Source organism: Asparagus officinalis, chromosome 6, assembly GCF_001876935.1.
Source record: "Asparagus officinalis chromosome 6, Aspof.V1, whole genome shotgun sequence".
In the NCBI taxonomy this organism is placed as follows: Eukaryota; Viridiplantae; Streptophyta; class Magnoliopsida; order Asparagales; family Asparagaceae; genus Asparagus; species Asparagus officinalis.
In genome coordinates, this window is record NC_033799.1 from 10,145,375 (window position 1) to 10,165,840 (window position 20,466).

Consider the following 20,466-nt stretch of genomic DNA (forward strand, 5'->3'; position numbering starts at 1 on the left):
TTTCTCCACTGATGATTCATGTTGTTTCCTGAAAAATTGAACTGAATCTGCCGAATGAAGACCGTCCACCTGGACTTTTCAAATGGGAATCGTATGGTATTGATATAAGAGGAATGCTATCCTCATAAGACAAACGCAGCAGAAAAAAGTCAAGTTGGTCTCGATCAAATTAACCCAGAAGCTTAACCTATTAGGTACTGCTGCGACGTGAGCCATACTCTTGCTCTCCCAAAGTCTACAGCCACAGGGAGGTTAAGTAGGTACCAATATCATAGACAGTTTAACGGTTTTAAACCGAAGTTTAAGAACCAAATTAACCCAAAATCTCATGCTATTAAAAATGGACCTAGCTTTCTATTGAAGTCCCCTCTTTTCTAGTTCTTCCAACTGGGGACTACCATTCATAAAACAGATGACACAAAACAACTCTTTCATTTGCTAAAATGATGTTTGCTTCGTGTAATTCTTAGCGAGAACTTTTCACGATGCTACAGTCATTTACATCCTAATTCATATATACAGAGCGTATTTGACAAACCTTACATGATTCGTTAGAAGTCTGTCAGTAGCGAGCGACACAAATGTGCACTGTTAGGTTGGATTTGGCACCAGTTTAGGATGTGTGGCTGCATATATAGAAGAGCTTGGATCTGTAGTTAAATGCATAAAAAGATGTGCAACATCTGGCCGAAGGAGATCAACCATTCTTCCACAAAGAGTCAGGCACTCGATTCTTGGCTTACTCGTGCTCTGTACAGGACCTCCTTGTCCTTCGTACATCACAGCATGATGTCTAAATAAAAAAAAGTTAAGAAATGTTAATTTATGGAAATTTATGTATACAGAGAACAAGATGATTCGTCATAAAGTGTACTTACAAGAAATCAATAATATCTGTTATTTCTGATGCCTCGGTAGCCGTTGAGGGTTGCGAGTTCTTTCCAAATACATCCGCCAACACATTGAAGAGCAGTGCTAATGTCTAATAAAAAAACACATACATTCTAAGTTAAAGAAAATTTAAATGGAAAAAGATGATAGACCCTAAACCCACGAAGAAACCGGCCAAATTTAATTAAATAGATAAATCAAAACCGGACAAACTTAATTAAATAGATAAATCAATCAAAGATACAAGAAACTAGAAATGGAACATTTAGTGCATGACTTTTCCTGTTATTGGGTCAAGTAGTATTTAATATTCCATGGTTACTCAGATTCAGGGTACAATGATCTTTAATAGTTAGTCCTGTTATTGGGTCACGTAAAATTTCTATGAGATTAGGTCTTAGGATGAACAAGAACGTCTTATTTAGGTTAAACACAAGTATTTAATGATTTGGGAAATTTGTTGTGCAACTGTCATCTTATTAGTAATTCCACAACATTTGGCAAATTATTATTGCAGCAATGGCCATGTAAGTAACGATGCATCACTGAGATCAACATCAATGTCAATATTGTAAATCAGATTCAATATCCTCGAAAATAGGTTGTTGGGTAACAACAGCATGCATGCACATCATAAGATCTGTTGGAAATATGGAAGGATAAATCTCTATTTGATTTATCCTTCGATTACTCAAGGCATGTACATCAAGATGAACAGAGCCCACCATCCATAGGATAACCCAAAACAAAACTCCAATGAACTTTAGTTCGAGAAACCGACTCAAATGATCATTTAATGAGTCATTTAAAGAATCTATAACATCTAAATAGATTTACCAACTTCATTAAGGAAAGTAATAGTGTAATTGTAGGCCACACTGATAATTTGGGGCAAGTAGCATGTTAAGACGTCAAGTAAATATAGAATCATCTAGGCCTTTATCTGAAAATCTTGAAGTAGGCAATAACATCTTGTTAATGACACTACATGATAGTTCATATCTATAAACAATGTGTGCTCAGAAAGAATCACTAAAGAAAAAAGAATCCGCATACCTTCATAAAGAGCGGTCGGGCAAAGGCCAAACGGGGTAGCAATGGGCCCATTATGCGGAAGGCTATTCTCATCATTGCAACTGAAGTTATTGGACGAAGATGCTTGATGACTGTATGCGTTGATTCAAGCCACTCATGAGGAAGATTACTAAAGAAGGCATGCAAGAGGGCAACAATATTACCTGAAACAGTCAGCAAAACAATACTCCCATAAGTTATACAACTGCATAGCGTCACACTCAGAAGTAAATTAATTAAAAGTTTAAGTAAAAGAATCTCATGAATTTTAATTGAGCAGCGACATAGAGAGTATTAACAAAAATGACAGTCACAGAGAAAAGGAAAGATATGGAAGATAAAGATTGTTAACACCTACATTTATACCTGTGCTGCGTAAAATATCATATAAGATCATATATACATTGGATATCAGAAGAAATATTAATGAAGAAAATTTATACCTATGGCAGTTGATGTATTATCTTGAGAGGCCCATGTTGGATCCAGCAACGCATAGCCAACAGCAGAGTCCAGTTCCTTCATTGACCTTTTAGGATCACTGAGCCACCAACAATCTTTTATTATTCGTGATGCCTCACAATAGAGCTGCATGTGAAATTCTTGTGGAAGGTGTGCTAACAAAAGGCCACATGCTTGAATCATCAAACAAGACAATTGCTGGCAAGAATATCCACTTTTTGACACAAAATTAGCAGCAAGAACTCCAGGTGCTGAAGGAGTTGCACGATTTGTACCAAAGGATTCAGTGCTAGCACCTGATGGAGAAGTTGGTAACCCGGGATTTTGGCCAATTCCACAAGATCCGTTATTTGATTGAATTAGTGATGGTTGCACATGCACAACAATTTGAACAAGTGATGACACAATTTGAGATGAAGTTACTGGAAGTGAAAGGATCTCTATGACTGCCGTTTCCAAGACAACTTGTGTGTATGTTCCAGGATCTTGGTTTTGATAGAATGTTCTTTGACCATCAGAACTGTTATTTCCACCAGACTGGGATGATGCTTGAGATTTACTGTATGTTGGACGTAAAGAATTTCCAGAAGGGTCCCCTGTGGTCTCTGATTTAGACTTACCACACAAAGGAGGTATAACATCATTCACAAGACGTAACAAAAGAGAGGCATAGTAGTCGGTTGAAGGAGTGGCAGGATTGGATGGATTAAGATACTGAGGAAATGACTCCGAGAGGGGAATCTGAGTTTTTTTAAGATATGATTAAAAGTAATACAACAAATAGAAAAAGGTCCTTTAAACATAAATAATTCTTACCTTAGAAATATCAAGAACTTTAATTATTCGTACAATGAGATTGCTTGGAAGATGACCATAGAAGTATGCCAGTATATCCCTAACAAATGTAAATCTGAATGGATGGAATGCCAGAATTGAATTGTAAAGTGCAAGAACTCTGTCAGCAATATCAGTGGCATCATTCTCAATTAGCCTATATATAATGAGTGGAATTACTGGGATCAGACGTGCAGCAATATCATCAAAGAAAGGGGGATGCCTGCAATTAGGATAATATGGCAAGTAAGTATTCCCTCTTGAATTGGCAAATCTAGTAGTAGATTGGAATAAACAACAGCGATATGCCTAGCAGAAGACCACTAGTAGATGAAGATTAATTTTTGACCATCATAGATAACTGTGAACAGATGTAAGTACAACCCTCACCGTTCCTTCCATGAAAGATGATTTCCAAGAGCTTTTTGAAGATCCACTCTCTTTGGCACTTGGTCATTAAGCCAATACTCAGGAGAACTACGATTTGCACAGAACAGACTAATCCTTTGTTGAAGCTCTGCTCGGTCAAGCAAACTTATCTGTGTAAAGGCAGGAATTTGGTGTGCATCAGTTGAACATGTACCCGATAAATCAGAGCAAATATATATATGAGAATGAACAAATGAATGGACCAGTATATGCACTATTAACAAGTAACAACAAAGAATGTCAAGGTTAAGCGAGAATCTATTGTAAGATATTCAGGCATGGGGCACATTTGATTGTTTGAAAATAATAGATGAAATCAATCCCTCTACCCAAAAGTAAGATAATTTAGACCTTTCACATGCATTACAGAAAACAGTGTCCTCTTACACTTCTAAATTCTTAACTGAAAGCTCATACCACAATGCGCAAAGCATAAGGATCGTCGTCTCTGTCAATTAGAGCTAAAAGCAGAATATCTAATGGAAGCAGCTCATGCGTCCAAATGAAAAAAGCAAGGTTGGCAATCACTTTTGACTGAAGGTCCTGGATTAAGTAAAAAAGAAAGAATTTATATAAGAATATGATAGGGAGTATAATCCATAATTCGAGCAAGTAAAAGAAGTTTTTTATTTTTATTTTTTATTTTTATTTTTTTTATTTTTATTTACTTATTTTTTATTTATTTATTTTTGGGATGAATAAGACAATAACTAAAACCAGACCTTCACAATATGTCCCCGTTGTTGTTCAATCTGAATTTGATGAAGAAGGACATCCACCATAGTGTATAGATTAGATGTCACTTCTTCAGGTGAAAATTCTCTCAAGACACGCCCCTGATTCAAACATGGAAAATTAGACTCCAAGATACGAAAATGTAAAAATATTTATAAAAGTTACTTGAGCAGGTGGATGAAGCAGGGCTTACGAGATTTGCACTATTAATGCTCTCAGGATGCCCATTCATAAGCGTCCAAGCACCAGCACACAGATATTGGCGATGTTGCGGAAAACTATGGCTAAGATAAGTCATAACATAAGTCGGATCAGCTGAGGGTGAAAGAAGTTGAGTGCACTGATTAATCACTGTCGTCTCAGCCTGGTGAACCAAAAAATGTTTCTTTAGAACACATTAAAATGACCTATGCTAATATCAAACAGCCATAAAACTAGAAACAATACAAATCTGAAGAAACTATTACAGTGAAAAAGAGAAAAGATAATGAGAGGTGCTATCAATAAAGATACGCAACTAATAGGAGTTATCCTTGTGCACTGCAATAAAATAATGAGTTATCCTTGACACCCTGTTTAGTCAGTGAATCCAATAAGTTAAAACAACAAGTTAACCTGTTGCCATGCTTGGATAGCCTGAATTCTCTTGTCCTGCCTTCCTACTAAGGCATCTCGAATAAGCTGAGGGAAGTATCTCACTGTCTTGTCCGACCATGTATGCTGACTGGTTACTATTATTTGGTCTAGCAAAGGCTGGAGGTAAAGCATATGCTCAACTTCGGCAATGCCACGAGTTTTGATGGTGATTGCAAGGCTAATTATTGTTATTCTGTTAATTGTTTCGGTGAATTCAGTTGGTCCCTGAAACAACAGATTAAACAAAATCAGTCAACTAAAAGAGTAAATCTCAGAATCGAGTCCATGTCAAAAAAATAAATAAATAAAGCATAAACCGTCAAACATTAGGATCCAGTTATAAGCTGACCTTTAGTTCCTTCTTCACCATAAAAAAATCCCTTAATGACAACAAAAGATTCATGCATAAGTTTTCAGCCAATCTAAAAGCACGATGATCTCCACGTTTACCCTTAAGCATAGAAATAATTTTGGTAACATCATACATCAATGCCTTATGTTTCCCATGGTACCTACAGAGTAAGAGCTCCACAATGATGAACAGATTCAAGGACATGCCCATATAATTAATAAATACCAACTGATAATGATTATTGTGAATCAGAAAGCATAAAACTGAGGCAATCTAGTTAAACATATGCTTCAGAAAAATGCATACCACTCGTAAGTGGAAAACTAGGACTATGAATAATATGAATTTTATTAGTTATTTGTGCATACACCAAGGAACTGTAATAAGTTCTTGACACCAAAATGCATCCGAAATATGGTCTACTATGTTGCAAGCAGGCAGAGTTCGAAACTGAGATTCAAGGAACATAAATATAATCACCAATATTCACATTAAAAAGACAACATATCCAATTTTACGATCGCAATTGGTTAGTGGATGCATATAAGACGTTCCATTAACACCAGGATGCAACAATGTTCCTACGCCTAACTGATTCAACTTGTAAGGAGCATATAAGTATCCATCACAGAAAAAATATTATTACCATTAATTCAATTGATGAGGTTTTCTGCTTCTTCATAACTTAATATTATAGATTTTCAATTGATGAGGTTTTCTGCTCTTTTTCTTATATTTTGTTAGTTTGTTTTTTCCTATTATTAATTATATGTCAAAATGTATATCCTGGAATTTCTTCAACTGATGTTCTTAAATTTTCTTAGTTTGTTTCCCAATAACATCTAGGATATAATATGAATGGATAATAGTTCATTCCTCTCTTTCCTCCAACAAAGTCCCCCGTACATGTAGCTGATCGGCATATATCAACTGCTAGATCACAATCATTATAATAGCCTAAGCCATTTCCCACTAAATAGTGAATCCCGACCAGTAGTCAACCTGCACCAACTTTGACACACCGCCCAGTTAATATAAATTCTGAACAACTTCAGGCCAAAATCTCATGAGAAGGTTAACTGAAAGCAAGAATTAGATTTTTGCATAGTCAAAAAACTACATTTTGAAAAATATTGGCAAACTTCAAAATATTTCTCAGTGGTCTAAATTATATATAATTCGGCAGTAAACCCCGTAAATTATAGGTAATCAAGTAATCTCATGTAAAAATATAGTATAATCAAGATGTCAAGTTTTTATACAGAAACTGTTAGTTTTCATTAAATACGCTATCATCCCTATTGTGTTTGTAAAAAATGTAAACAAAATCACAATATTATAAAAACTTACGAACTATAATATGCATTTACAGTCCCCGAATGCTATGTATTTGAAAGTTTTACCTCTTTCCTTTCTAGCCTTATACCATCAACTATACTCTCTGTCACCATATATTATCCATTTCACTTCTCCAAGCAAAATAAAATCTCTTCACTAAATTTTATCCGTTGCAGATATCAGCTAACTTATCTCATTCGTCTATCTTTAAGATCCTAGTATTTCGACCAACTAATTCAAGGGATACATTAACTCCTACTGTTCAGAAACAACAGTAATAATGACCTGTTTGAGCCATAAAGTTCAATGAAAGCCTATAATCTTATCCAAGGAGAAAGTCAGTGGCCAGTATAGAACTCTGTTGTAGCCCTAGATAATTAAGATCAATCATAAAAATCTAGGAACACTAAAATACAAAAAAGAGCAGTTATCATTTCTCCGCACTATATCAATTGGTAAATGTAAAAGCAGTCATCAAGAAAACTTATCATCTTTGCCACTATATCAACAGATAGATGTAAAAGCAGTCAAGGCTTCACAGAGTAGCAGTTCATCTGAAGTTATAAATTTAAGAGAAGCATAAAGCCAGCATCTGTAATTCACAAGATAACATACAACCAACAAACTCTTGAATGATATTGGTTGAGTCACAAGGGGGAAAAAAAGCGTGAATACCTGTATATAGGAAGTAATCGGTAGTTCAATATTTCTAAGAGCAATATCAAAACATTTGTTTTGCTGAACAGCGATGCAGATCTTGAGATCAGTGTCTGTAAAATAATAAACTATCGTGAGAAAATACATAGGAAATGAATGATTGAAAATCAAGGGAAGAGAATGGGATACAATTAATGTCAGGATAACAAAAAAAGGTGAAATTAATTGCTCAATATGCGTATTTATGTAAATTTAGAAAAATCCTTCAGCAGAAAAATCAAATCTAACAAGTATTAAACTGAAGAATAGTAAGGGAAGCTTGTAGGTATGATGCAAAACTCTATCGACCCAACATTACAGGGATACGTATTTCAACTTTTTCAATTTTTTTGGAATCACTCCTTTAACATCACATGAATCTCACCTATAATTTGGTCCCATACCTGAATCAATGACTTCATGCCAGTTAAAGTTTTCAAAAAATTTCAGGATTCACACTCAAGATTGCATCACCCATTAATGGCCACTGTATATTTGTTGGTGGAATTATGTCAATTAAAGAAGTAAGAAAGAGATGGTTGTTGCATAGTCCAGTGTTAAGGCTGAATGATGAGCTATGGCTCACATTGCTTGTGAGATGACATGGGTTTGGTCTCTTTTTTCATAGTTGCTGTTTTTTTTCTCGCCAATGACGATGAATTGTGACAAGCAGTATATATCCAGTTTTTTGTGAAAGGTCTAAACATATTGAAGTTGGTTGTCACTTTATCTGTGATATGGTATTAACCAAAAAGGTTGTAACGTACTATGTTCCTTCAAACTTGATATGGTATAAATAAAGCCTGGTAATTTCTCTCTGATATTAAAGTAGATTTTTCAAACATAACAATATGAGTGTGCGAGCGCCCAGTAATCTCTCTCTGAAATTAAGGCAGATTTTTCCAAACACAGCAGCGTGTGTGCGGCCGGTAATCTCTCTCTGAAATTAAGGCAGATTTTCAAATGTAACAGTGTCACGCGTGGTGTGTTAAGGCAGAATTTTCAAACATGACAATTTGTGTATGCATGCGCGCGCGCCCGGTTATCTCTCTCTGAAATTAAGGCAGATTTTCAAACATAAAAATATAATAATATATATATATATTATAATATTATATATATAATATATATATATAATATATATATATATATATATATATATATATATAGAGAGAGAGACGAGAGAGAGAAAAAAACTTATGTCAACTTTAGGTGGACGTCCACTAAGTTTCTTAGTCATTGATGATTCACTTGATTGACATACATTGTGGATGATCCGCTCGTTGAACTTGATCTACATATTCTAAAACCTCAACACACCAAATTTGGGGTGAACCCGTTCGTGGTTTGACCCTCCGTCGAGCCATGTAGATCAAATCACGACAGGTTTACCCCAAATTTGGCTGTGTTGGGGTTTTAGGAATATTGTAGATCAAGTCAACGGAACGGATCATCCACAATGTATGTTAATCAAGTGATCATCAATGACTAAGAAAACTTAGTAGAGCGTCCACTTAAGTTAACATAAGTTTCTCTCTCTCTCTCTCTCTCTCTCTCTCTCTCTCTCCTCTCTCTCTCCTTCTCTCTCTCTCTCTATATATATATATATATATATATATATATATATATAATCTCTCTTGAAATTAAGGTAGATTTATTCAAACATAACTGTGTGATTGCGCGCCTTCCCTTTCTCGCTGTCAAAAATTAAAGGCAGGTTTTTCAAAATAACAGTATCTCTCTCTCTAAAGCAGTGACAGATTTTTCAAATGTAACAGTGTGTGTGTGCGCGTGTGTGTGGGCATTGCGGGTGCGTGTGGGGTGTGTGTGGGAAGGGCGGTGGGTGTGGAAAGCCTCTAGATCTGTTGTATGGGGATCAAAAAAAGATTCTAAGAGTTCAAATTCTCTCTATTGACTGAAGTTGCCAGTAGTGCATGGTTCGAGACACTTCTAAGTTATGAATACCTCTGATAATTGTATATGTTGGGCGCGATTATTCTTTCAACCCCTCAAATTGATTCTGATTCTTCTTCATTGTTCTAAACGAAATTTGCTTAATTTTGAAAAAAAGAAAAAATAGATCTGAAAGAAATATTCAACATCTTGAAGTATGCAGCCTGCCCATATAGACATAATAGAATATATAATCAGAGATAAGATGCAAAAAAGTATAATAGAATATAGATATAAAAGTGATTGGAAGACAGAAGACAATGCACTGACAACAACATAAAAGCAATATGTCTGCTGAAAATAATTATCAGGAAATCAGAGACTCAATTCTAGACCTGTGTTGATCTTTTATATTTATACTAATAGAAAATAAACACATTTTACATATTATTAGGAATATGCTAAACATATTCTCAGCATATCCCTTTATTCTCTCAATCACATCACTAAAATCTCTCAACCACATATTCCTAATATATTATTCCTAATATAACTATAACATCAATGATCTCCATAATTTATTCCTTAACACTCCCCCTCAAGCCAGGGCATGCATATCATACATGTCTGATATGTTACAAATAAAGTGCACACTCTAATATGCAATGAAACTCAAAAACTCAAACTATTCTGCATGTGACCTCTTTGCAATAGCCTTGATCTTCGTATCTTCCACTTGAATTTAAATCAACTGATCCACTCTCGCGTTCCATCAAACAAAAGCTCCCTTCTAGAATCCACTAAACAAATAATCCTCTTCAAGGATCCATCAATCAAACGATTCTCACTAAGGATCCACCAAACAAATAATTCTCTCAGGGATCTAACAAAAAAATGATCCTTCTCATAAATTCACCAAACATATGATCCTTTCAGGGATCTAACAAACAAATGATATTTTTCATGGATCTAACGAACAAATGAGCATTCTCATGGATCTGCCACATAAATGATCCCTCTTTAGGGATCTACCAAACAAATAATTCTTCCTTAGGAATCCACCAAACAAATAAATTGAGAGAACAATCTTTACGGAATCAATCTCCAAAGCGAACCAATCAGACAATTTTCACCGAACCAAACACCAAACAAACCAATAGAACAATCTCATTTTAACCAATCTTCGAAATATAACAAACAGACCAACAAAACAATGTTTTCTTCATCAATCTCAAAATATCTCAAAATATGTCAACTAGAACCACTCTACTATCCTTTCAAATCAACCAAATACCAAACACCTTCCCTCCTTTCTCATAAATCAACCAATCCATAATGAAGTTCAAATCCAACATCAAAGATACAAAGTAAATCAAAACACTATGAAATCCAACTCCAACAACTATAAACCAAACTCCAAATAAAATCCTAATTCAATCAAAATCTTTTTCCCCTTCCTTTTTTTTCTTTCATGTGCTTTACCTTTTCTTTTTTATACTTTCCTCTTCTTTTAGTGTCCTTATTTCTTTCCTTTTTTTTCTTTCCTTTCTTTTCTTTCCTTTTTTTTACCTATAGCTAATGGTGTTCAAGATTGCAAGAAGACATGATGGCGGCTGAAGATGCCGACAAGTTGCATAGGGCAGTGTGAATGAAGGCAAATCAAGGAGGCGGAGATGACGACAAGGACATGTACATTGAGGACGATTATTGCTACTAATGATGGCAATTTTGATCATCGGCAATGCCATCAATAGGGGGGCCAACAAGGATCCGAGACACTGTTCACCATGAACAGGAACTCCAGTACTATTTCATAAATGAACATTAACCGCATAAATGTCCCTGGGTGAACAGTACTAGGGAAGGTAAAGGGAAGGAAGGAAGATGAGTTTTCGTGGTGAGGGGTGGGGGTTGGCTTTTGTGAGGGCATAGGGTATTCTAGAGGTTGGGTTGTAGAGGCCAGGTTTTGTGTGGCCCGATACCATATCGAAAATGATTATCAGGAAATTAGAGACTCAATTTGCATATTTCTTTATTCTCTCAATCACATCCCTAATATCTCCACCACATATTCCTAATATAACTATGACATTAAAGATCTCTATAGTTTATTCCTTAACACTGTCAACCAGAGCATGACTTAAAAGTTCTATGGAAATAAAAATATTAGATCATCAACCAGAGCAATTTATATACTGATAAAGAATGCCAAAATATACCGTGAAATGTGGACGAAATAATGAGTGAGGTGAGATCAACAGCAACCGAACATACGTTTCAACCATTGCAATGCTAGGAATAACCTGAGAAACAATGCACCAAACAACAAAACTATCAAAGTAGAGTCTCAATATATATATACGATCAAAAGTAAAAAAGCATATGAAATAGAGGATAAACTGAATACGTTTTTAAGCTAAAAACTAAGAGGAAGACTATGAACAATTGTCTCAATAGTTGATATAAAATTAGATATTCCAGATTAACTGAATATTGGAGATTCAGTAACAAGTACAATTCTAAAACAGGCCAAAAGAATTAGTACTGACCTTTCAGAAAAGCTTAAGTAAAAGTCAAGTACCTGCCCAAGAAATATTACTTCTTCAAGTTGATAGGCAAGTTTCAAACATAAGTTGACTGATAATCCAGAAAGTAAGGACACAGAAAGTGGGCAAGTTTCACGCATCATCATCATTCTATCATTGGTCTGCACATTTGGCCCTTGATGGATTTCTGTAACTCCAGCTGAGGTAAACCAGTTCATAACTGCTGCACAAGCTGGTTGTGCCATGGTAAATGAGAGAACCCAGAACATACCCATCGACCTATCATCTAAGTTCATGAAATCCATTGTCCTCTCTCCTGAGAAAAGTGAGTGGCAAGTCTTTTAACAATGTACTAATAAAATATATCGAAGGATAAATGACCAAAGGCGAGAAGCCATATACATGATAACAAAAACTGTCCATTTTGAAACTAAAGGGATAGATAAAAGGCAAAGCAACTTACTCAAATTCAACATATTGCTCAATTTAACTCACATACATTTAACAGATACAGATAAAGAGGACATAATCATCTCGACCTTCATTTCTTAAGCAAAGTACCCCAACTAAGAGTAACAAACCTCAAACTAATTATATATCCAGATGCATTATGACATACAAACGACAACTGCTAGAGCTATTAGCACAGAGCTAGTTTTTAAATGAACAAAAAGAAAAAAGGAAAAAAAAACATTTACATACTGCACTTGTGTCAGAAAACTTGAGTTAAGCACTGTAAACAATAATACAATACCGTATATATTTGATATCTAATTTTTTCCACCAACCATAGCGTGCTAATCATGAGCGATATCAGTAGTGTGGGACTGGGATTTATTTCGTGGGGGTGGAGGAGCCAGAACAGGGCAAGATATGACTAAGTTTTCTGAACTATTACTATGATTTAGTGAAAATAAAAGGCTAATTAACTAGAAATGACTGCAAAGAAAGATAAATAAGGGACATATCAAAAGAAATTAGGCAGTAGAGAGTGCCCCCAGCAAACCACAACTTACCGTCTCTAGAAATTTTTTAATCCTGATGCATTGCAGACATTTAATCCTGATGCATTGAAGACAGTCAATAAGTGACAACTTTAAGGCATAAAATTTATGAAGCAAGAGTTACAGGCTTGGACAACTCAACCTAGGCCAATAATCAGAAAAACATGGTAGGGTGCTTTTTGCTCATATCCGTCACGTAAAATACTTATCTACATTCCTGAAGAGATATTGACAGTAAGGTCTTCTCAAACAAGGCACAAGATCAAACATCCAACAACATTACCCTTCCTTTTAAGAATAGTTTTAAATGTTATTATGAAAGTCTGGATTCAAAGGGCTAGCTAATAAGATTTCCTAGGCTCCCCACTTTTAATAAACCCATCAAGGCACACTGAAGATTTTCATGCTCAGTTAAGTCAAAACTAAATATTTTTATATAGACTAGATGCATAAAAACACAAACTTGGATACAATGACCAACAATTCCAAATCCTGGTACAGACTGCTTCCGATAAAAGGAAAACTTGAAATTGGACATATCAAATTTTCCATTAACAATGTCACACCAACAAGACATATAACTATATAAGTTTATCACAGTGCAGTTAACAGCATTAAGAGGAAACATATTAGGGCTCAATTCTTGATCTCTAAAATGGTGAGATGTACTCATTGTATGCAGTACTCGACAGGAGTAACACCTCAAAGGGATAAATTATGGATAAAAATGGAGAAAAGGGCAAGGTAAGGAAGAAAAGAGGAATGTGGTGTTCCAATAAAAGTAGAGGCCCTTTTTTTATTAAAAGAACAAAGAAAATATCACCAGAATTAACAGCAAACTTTTGCCTACTACAAGCAGTAAAGCTGTAAATACCTATTCAAGGCCTCATGATCACATACCTGAGCCAGTTTAAACACTCAAAGTATCTCATCACTATCAATTTGCGAAGTGAATTTCAATGAAGTAATTTAAGCTTGTTAGATTTCGATGACATATAAACACTCAACATAAACATATCAGAAAAATCTTTCAATAGCATTGAAAGTTGATCTTCTGGTCTCCTAAGATGAAATGTCTCCATTAAAGTACAAAGTGAATCTGTGTATTATAATATAAATTACGCAAAATGTCACCTGGAATTTGTGCATTTCATGTTTTATTTTACAAGTACTTAGCATCCTCTAGTCATTCTAGGTCAACTGCAATTTACATGAGAAACCAAAAAAATAAACTACAGGGCCAAACAACAAAGAGAAATACCTTTAGTCGCTTGCTTCCACCATTCATCTATTTGCTTTCCTTTCTGAAGCTGTTCACTATTCAGATACTCTCTAATTGATGAGTTGAAAGACCAAATTCGCAATGTTTGGCTGCTACTTATAAAATCCAGGAGAATACTTTGAGGACTGACATTATTTCCATCCGTATTTTTGTCTTCCCTATGAAAGGAAATGAGTTTTCTGGTAGTTTCAACCTGAAAAGATGAAGAAAGTAAATGGAAAAAAAAATTACATGTAAATAGCTAAATGAATTCATACAATTTAATATTAAGACACAAAAAAAAGATATGTTATAGTGCAGAAAAAAACATAATCCAACTCATAAAAGGCGAGAGGAAGGTCTAGGGACTAGGACTTATAAAAGACAGAATCTTAAAACCAGGTATAAAAAGCCTCCTAAAGGCAGGAAAAAAACAAAGATGATAGAAATTCCTACATGAAAGAGTAAGGTCTATAGAATAATTAATTAAAAAATAGACAAACAATTAAGTAACCTTCTTTGGGTCTGAGTTTAAGGTGCTCGTCACAATCTCAATACGAATGATCTGTGCAAGAAGCCATGTCACATGATTACTCCGTAATACTTGTTGATTACCCATATTGACGCGGGAGGAGAGTTTGTGAACAAAATCAAGAAAGTCGATACATCCACTTTTCATGAGGAAAAAGAACAAGTCCGAAAATATAAGCCAATCTTGCCAGCATTGTGTTTCTGCAAAAGTAAATTTACAAATAGACATGCCAAGCTATCAAGTCTAGAAAAGGGGCAACAAGGAACTTTAATTAACTTAAATAAACTCTAACAAGACCAAGAAGGCTGCTTACAATACATAGCCATAAAGATGAAGGAAAAAAGAACCAACATAAGAATACAGGTAATGAACTTTTAGCCTACAGACTGCATCATGCAAATACCCATGAACTTAAGGACATGAATTACATGTGCTGCAGATGCATATACAAAACAAATGTCAAAATTATGGTCCAGTCAAAATGGTTTACTTCATGTATCAGACAAGTTCTCTAGCCTTCATTATTGCACCTCCAATAATTTTGTTTTCCTAAGAATTGCAGATTCATGTCATGAAAGTTAACATTACGTAACCTTGGAACTTCAAAGTCGATGGTTTCTGTGTGAGTTCAGAGATTTATAACACTTTAGATTCATCTCTCACTTCCCTTCTCTATGGCAAGCCATGTAGCACTTTCATAAGGATTGTATGTTATACTCCCACTTCCCTCCTCTCTTGTTTTGTCTCCCTTCTGCAATCCTCTAACACAGTGAACTGTATAATCCTTGTCCAGCATAAAGCTCAAAGGAAAAGTGATGGTGAGTACATTTCCTAAAAAGATTGACAATAACTAAAGAATTATCAAGATAAATTTTGACTTCATAGGTGCAGGTAAGAATTTCCCTTTGAACCGTGTTTTTAAAGTATTGAGGAATCACATCATTTGGCACATATGAAGAGATGAGATTTCAACAAGTAAACATTAATGTATGAGTGTCATAATCAGGTTAAAAAATTCTAATTTTAATACACTTGCCCCTTAAGACAGAAAATATACAGCAAACTATGTCACCATGAAAATTAAATCTACCAGAATACCTGAATTTGTCATTTTCAAAAGATCCATTGTCCTGTCAAGAGCAGCCTCACAAATCATTTCAGGAGAGAAAACAGCACCAGGGTATGGTGCTTGAGGAGGTTTATAGCAAGGAGCAACAAGAAGGACACGCCGCCACCACTCAGGAGATGGAGTACTACGAAGAGCATGTCTTAGACAACGTAAAGCCCGCTCCCAATCTAAGCTCCCTTTCTGGATAGATGTTGCAAGATCCTGACCAGAATTTTATCCAAATCTAATCAACTTCTAGAAGCGACCGCTGAATAATGCTAAGAAATAAATAAACTGCCTTGCACATGTCTACACTGTGAAATTTATCTGTCCTTCTATGTACATTTTATAACTTTATGTGGCAATAATGTGTGTCCTGTCAATAAGAGTGTATCTATGTCTGTGCTACATAGAAAATAATACATACAGGTTCCAAGTACTTGACATTGCTATCTTGTACATGCATTTAATTAGTATTTATGCATAATGTGTAACCTCTAGCATCCGTAGAGTTGTGCCATTTTATAATTAGTATCGGATATAACACGAATAAGGGTATGCCTTCAAATTAAACATAAGTGGTCATTATAAAGAATATAAGCATATAAAGAAGCCTTGCATCCAGATTACTCCATTTTGATAAGCAATAGAAGATTAAGTCCGACCAAGTCCAACAGATACAAGAAGCTACGGAATAAAAATCAGCTTCATTACCTCTCCATGCAACGGTTCTCCTAAAACACTAGGATAAGTTATGGGTGAATAACGCAAATTTGTTATTGATTCGCCAGATATATTTGGGTAGGATTGTGACAAGAACCGATGGGTAGCAAAAGTAGGGCAGTGAAGGTGCTGATCCAACATTTGCATGTGAGTAGCCACCAAATCTCTCCTCCTATGAATCTCCAGGATGATGCTAAACAGTGCTTCGTCATCAGGAATATTATCCATATACTGCAACGCACTACGAATCAACTCATAGAAGGGAATGCAGTATTTATCTTCCTCAACCAACCTCCATATAACATCCAAGCAAATATGCATCCATTCATGCAATGGCCTCTCAGGCTTCCAAACTCTCACAGTATCAGCATCGTCACAGCCCTGCTGCTTTTGATCCCAATTTACCAGCCAAGTTACCACATTAGAGAAAACCTCAAAAGCAGTAGCCGGTTTAAGATTGGATTCGAATGAAGCTAAAACAATCTTGCACACTAGCTGGCGTAGACTACTTACAGCAGTAACTTTAACCAACTGATTAGCCCGTGAGGCAACATGATCAGATGGCTTAACTGGTGAGAGAGTTGTGGAAATAGATTGATCAGTAACAGATTGAGCAGGAGAGCCAATACCATGCATTGATGGCAAGGGGGATGTAGGATTAGAAGTTTGGAAACTTGAAGCATTTGGAAGAGCAGATGAAGATGATGGAGATGTAATCATTGGCCCTGCAATTGTTGGACTACCAGGGCCAACGGATGACTCAGCAGAAGAAACCATAGAAAGGAGTGAAGGAAGGAAAGTATCCCACTTGACATAACCTATGCTAAACAAACTCCTCAACGCAAATAGAATAAATTCCGATTGTGGTCCATGGCCGCTACATTGAACAACAAAGGATGTAAGGACCGATTCTGTTGCAGAACGGAGTTGCTCTTGATCCTGAAAAAAAAAATCAAAATTTTAAAGATGGTGCTTCATCATTGCTCAAGGTCAACAAATGCAGAGATAACGCTCACTTGAAACTGTGCTTGCAACTGCTGAAAATCTAAAAGGAACTGCTCATTTCGAGGGGGTAGCTCCCCAACAGGAGCAGTCACTCTCTTCTGCATCTTGTTCCTGAATGTTTCCCACACAGTTAATAAAGCTAATCACAGTTACCAAATTCAACAGCATCACATAACCATTAAAGTTCTAGATGGAATAAAGATTATCAACCCTTATTATTTCTAAATAATTTACATAGGAAGATAGATTATGAGTTAGTGATCACGGGAAGGGATGGTGATACATATTTTTTCAGAGTGGTTAATTAGGCGTGAGTTTAGCAAACTAACTCATTGTGAGGATAATACTAAAACTTTATTGATAATTTGATATTAAAGTTATTCATAATGCTCAGTAAGTTTTACAAGGATTTTTTGTATTTCATGTTATCAGTTCTTTTATGAATTGTATTAAAGTTATACATAATGCTCAGTAAGTTTTACAAGGATTTTGTGTACTTCATGTGATCTGTTCTTTTTGTGAATTGGGGTTTTTTGTGTGGTTGTGATGACTCCTTAACTGGTCTTGATACTTTCCAAAAGATGAAAATTGAAATGTTGTTTTTGATCTTGCTACACAATAAGGTTCCAAGTCTTAACAAATTCTCTACTTTCCTTTTCCAGGAGTTTTGCCATCTTTTATGGTTTTTAAATGACTTCTCTTGTACTAAAGTTTCTATTGGTAGACTGAATTATTCTCATATTGTTTTTAAATCATAAAGTTGAGAGTATTAAAACTGTTAATCGGTTTAGGCCCATTAGTTTGTCAAATGACTTTTTCAAAATTTTGATGGACATTCCTAGCTAATTAAGATCTGTTTCACGTCATTTGGTCAAGAGGATCCATTGTATTATTATCAACGACAGGTTTACTTTTGCTAGTGTTATTCTGGATCAAGAAATCAAATCATCACTACTTCGCATCATAAAGAGGATTATATTTTGTTCAGGATTAAATCTGAAGGGGAAAACCTTACAATACGGTTGAATTTAGTTTTGTTATTTCCCAATCTTACAGTTGTGGGTTTTATTCGGAATGGATTAAATGGATCTAAACCGGTTTATTCTCTAGAGAATTAGCTCCCGTTAACTAAGTGGAGCAAAGAAAATTTGAAAGAGGCTCCCCATTTATACCCATTTTTCTACTCACTGATGATTTTAGTAAACGGTAAAAGAGCTGAAGTTATTGAAATTTAAGCAGACACCAACTTTAACTTTATAGATACTCAATCAGCTCATTATACCATTCTTTTCTCGTTTCCAAGTTGGTCAAGCTTAAAAATCTTCAATTGCCTACCTTTTTGTTTGAAATGTCTTTATAGCTCTAAGGCTTAAAAATGTTTAGTATTTTAGAGTTAAGGGTACTTCTGAACAGTAGATGAGCATCTCTATATAAATATAAAATTGTAATTCCCTAACAAATTATACTGGGATTCCCTTAAATTGGTATATTAACAAGAATTTGATGGTTTACCAATAAAATTTTAACAGCTTCCAGAATTATGCCTTTATACTTTGATGTTGAACTCATAAATTGCACAGATATGAAGTGCATAATCACTTGTTGGCAATAGTTCACTATTTATTTCTCAAATTTTAGACTTGTGAACAATACTAAGTGGATAAATGGATCAAATGAGCATACGGGTATGAACAAAAATCAACTCTATGGGCAGTTATGATCACTAGCTAGACAACTTACGAAGTTTCCTTTAATGGGTCGTCAGATCTCTGACGGGAACTTCTCTGCAGATAACAGAAAAAAGAGCAAACTACATCAAAAATCAAAACTTTACAAAATCACAGACAAGAGATGGAGAAATTGAGAGGTATTACTCCAAGATAGAGGTTGAAGAGATCAACTATGGCAGCCTTAGCAGTGGGCAGCTGGTGGGACCTTGAAGCCCTCTGGTTTTGATCCATTTTTGGGAAATCTTTGCCCAAATTCTTCACGAAGAAATCTCAGGCTTTTAGAAATGAAGAAGAGGGAAGGTGACCCTTTTTCTATTACTAGGTTCTATAGACGTGCAACCATAGATTTTTTCTACGCACGGGTTGGATAACATGATTAAGTATTTTTTGATTTTTTTTTTTTTTCTAACGGGTTAGTCACTTAGAATTTAAAATTGGAACGGTGAGATAAATTTTTAAGCTGTTAATCATATAGAACTAAAACTAAAATAAAATTTTATAGTGTTAGTCAAGTTTTAGCTTGAAACTAGATGGTAAAAAATTAGAACTCATATTTATTTTGTTATTTTTTATTTTTTATATTTTTTTTTCTTTACTTCTTTCCTATTATGGTTATTATCATCATTAGACCATCATTATAATAATAATTATCAATATCTTATAGTCTAACCAAATGTTATTTAATAGTAAAGAATATTCTTGTAAGCAATTATCAATCAATAATAGTAAGTTTAAAATACATAAATAGTATTTATATTTTCAAAATGCATAAATATATATTTCATGATTATAAAAAAATTATCATGTTATTTTACCAAAATATTCTGCTTCACAAAAATGTTCCTATTTCTCACTAAAATATCCCACTAGCAAAAAAGTATTCCATTTTAACAATTATCCCATTTTACATGAAAATGTCCCAATTGACTAACACCCCCTAACTAAAGTTTGTTCATCGGTTCCACTTTAATAGTTTGTTCTTACTTTTGTCTCTAAAATTTAACATTGCGATTATTTATGTTCTTTGATGTTTGTTTAAATGTACTATGTCTAACTTAAATTTTCATGTTGATATTTGAATTAATAGAAAACAAATATAATATGAAGCTAATTTAAATTTTCATATTAAAACCAAGCTTTACTTGAGAAAGTATAGTGTTGCAAAAATAAAAAAATATTGAGACAGTGTTATACAAGAAAAATGAATATTTAAAACT

At 34.8% G+C, this 20,466-nt stretch overlaps 1 protein-coding gene across 1 annotated transcript; it reads right to left on the reverse strand.

Moving 5' to 3' along the window:
- On the reverse strand, positions 335 to 19,548 carry LOC109846500 (mediator of RNA polymerase II transcription subunit 23). The gene is made up of 21 exons (XM_020415766.1): positions 19,394 to 19,548; positions 19,260 to 19,303; positions 17,531 to 17,630; positions 16,506 to 17,453; positions 15,782 to 16,013; positions 14,666 to 14,883; positions 14,152 to 14,365; positions 11,922 to 12,202; positions 11,560 to 11,643; positions 7,427 to 7,521; positions 5,411 to 5,573; positions 5,041 to 5,286; positions 4,619 to 4,789; positions 4,413 to 4,526; positions 4,108 to 4,233; positions 3,652 to 3,800; positions 3,244 to 3,484; positions 2,409 to 3,168; positions 1,948 to 2,129; positions 879 to 982; positions 335 to 793 (listed from the first exon to the last, which is right to left on the reverse strand). The coding sequence occupies exons 1-21, from the start codon at positions 19,478 to 19,480 to the stop codon at positions 592 to 594; spliced, it is 4,761 nt and encodes a 1,586-aa protein (XP_020271355.1). The 5' UTR covers positions 19,481 to 19,548; the 3' UTR covers positions 335 to 591.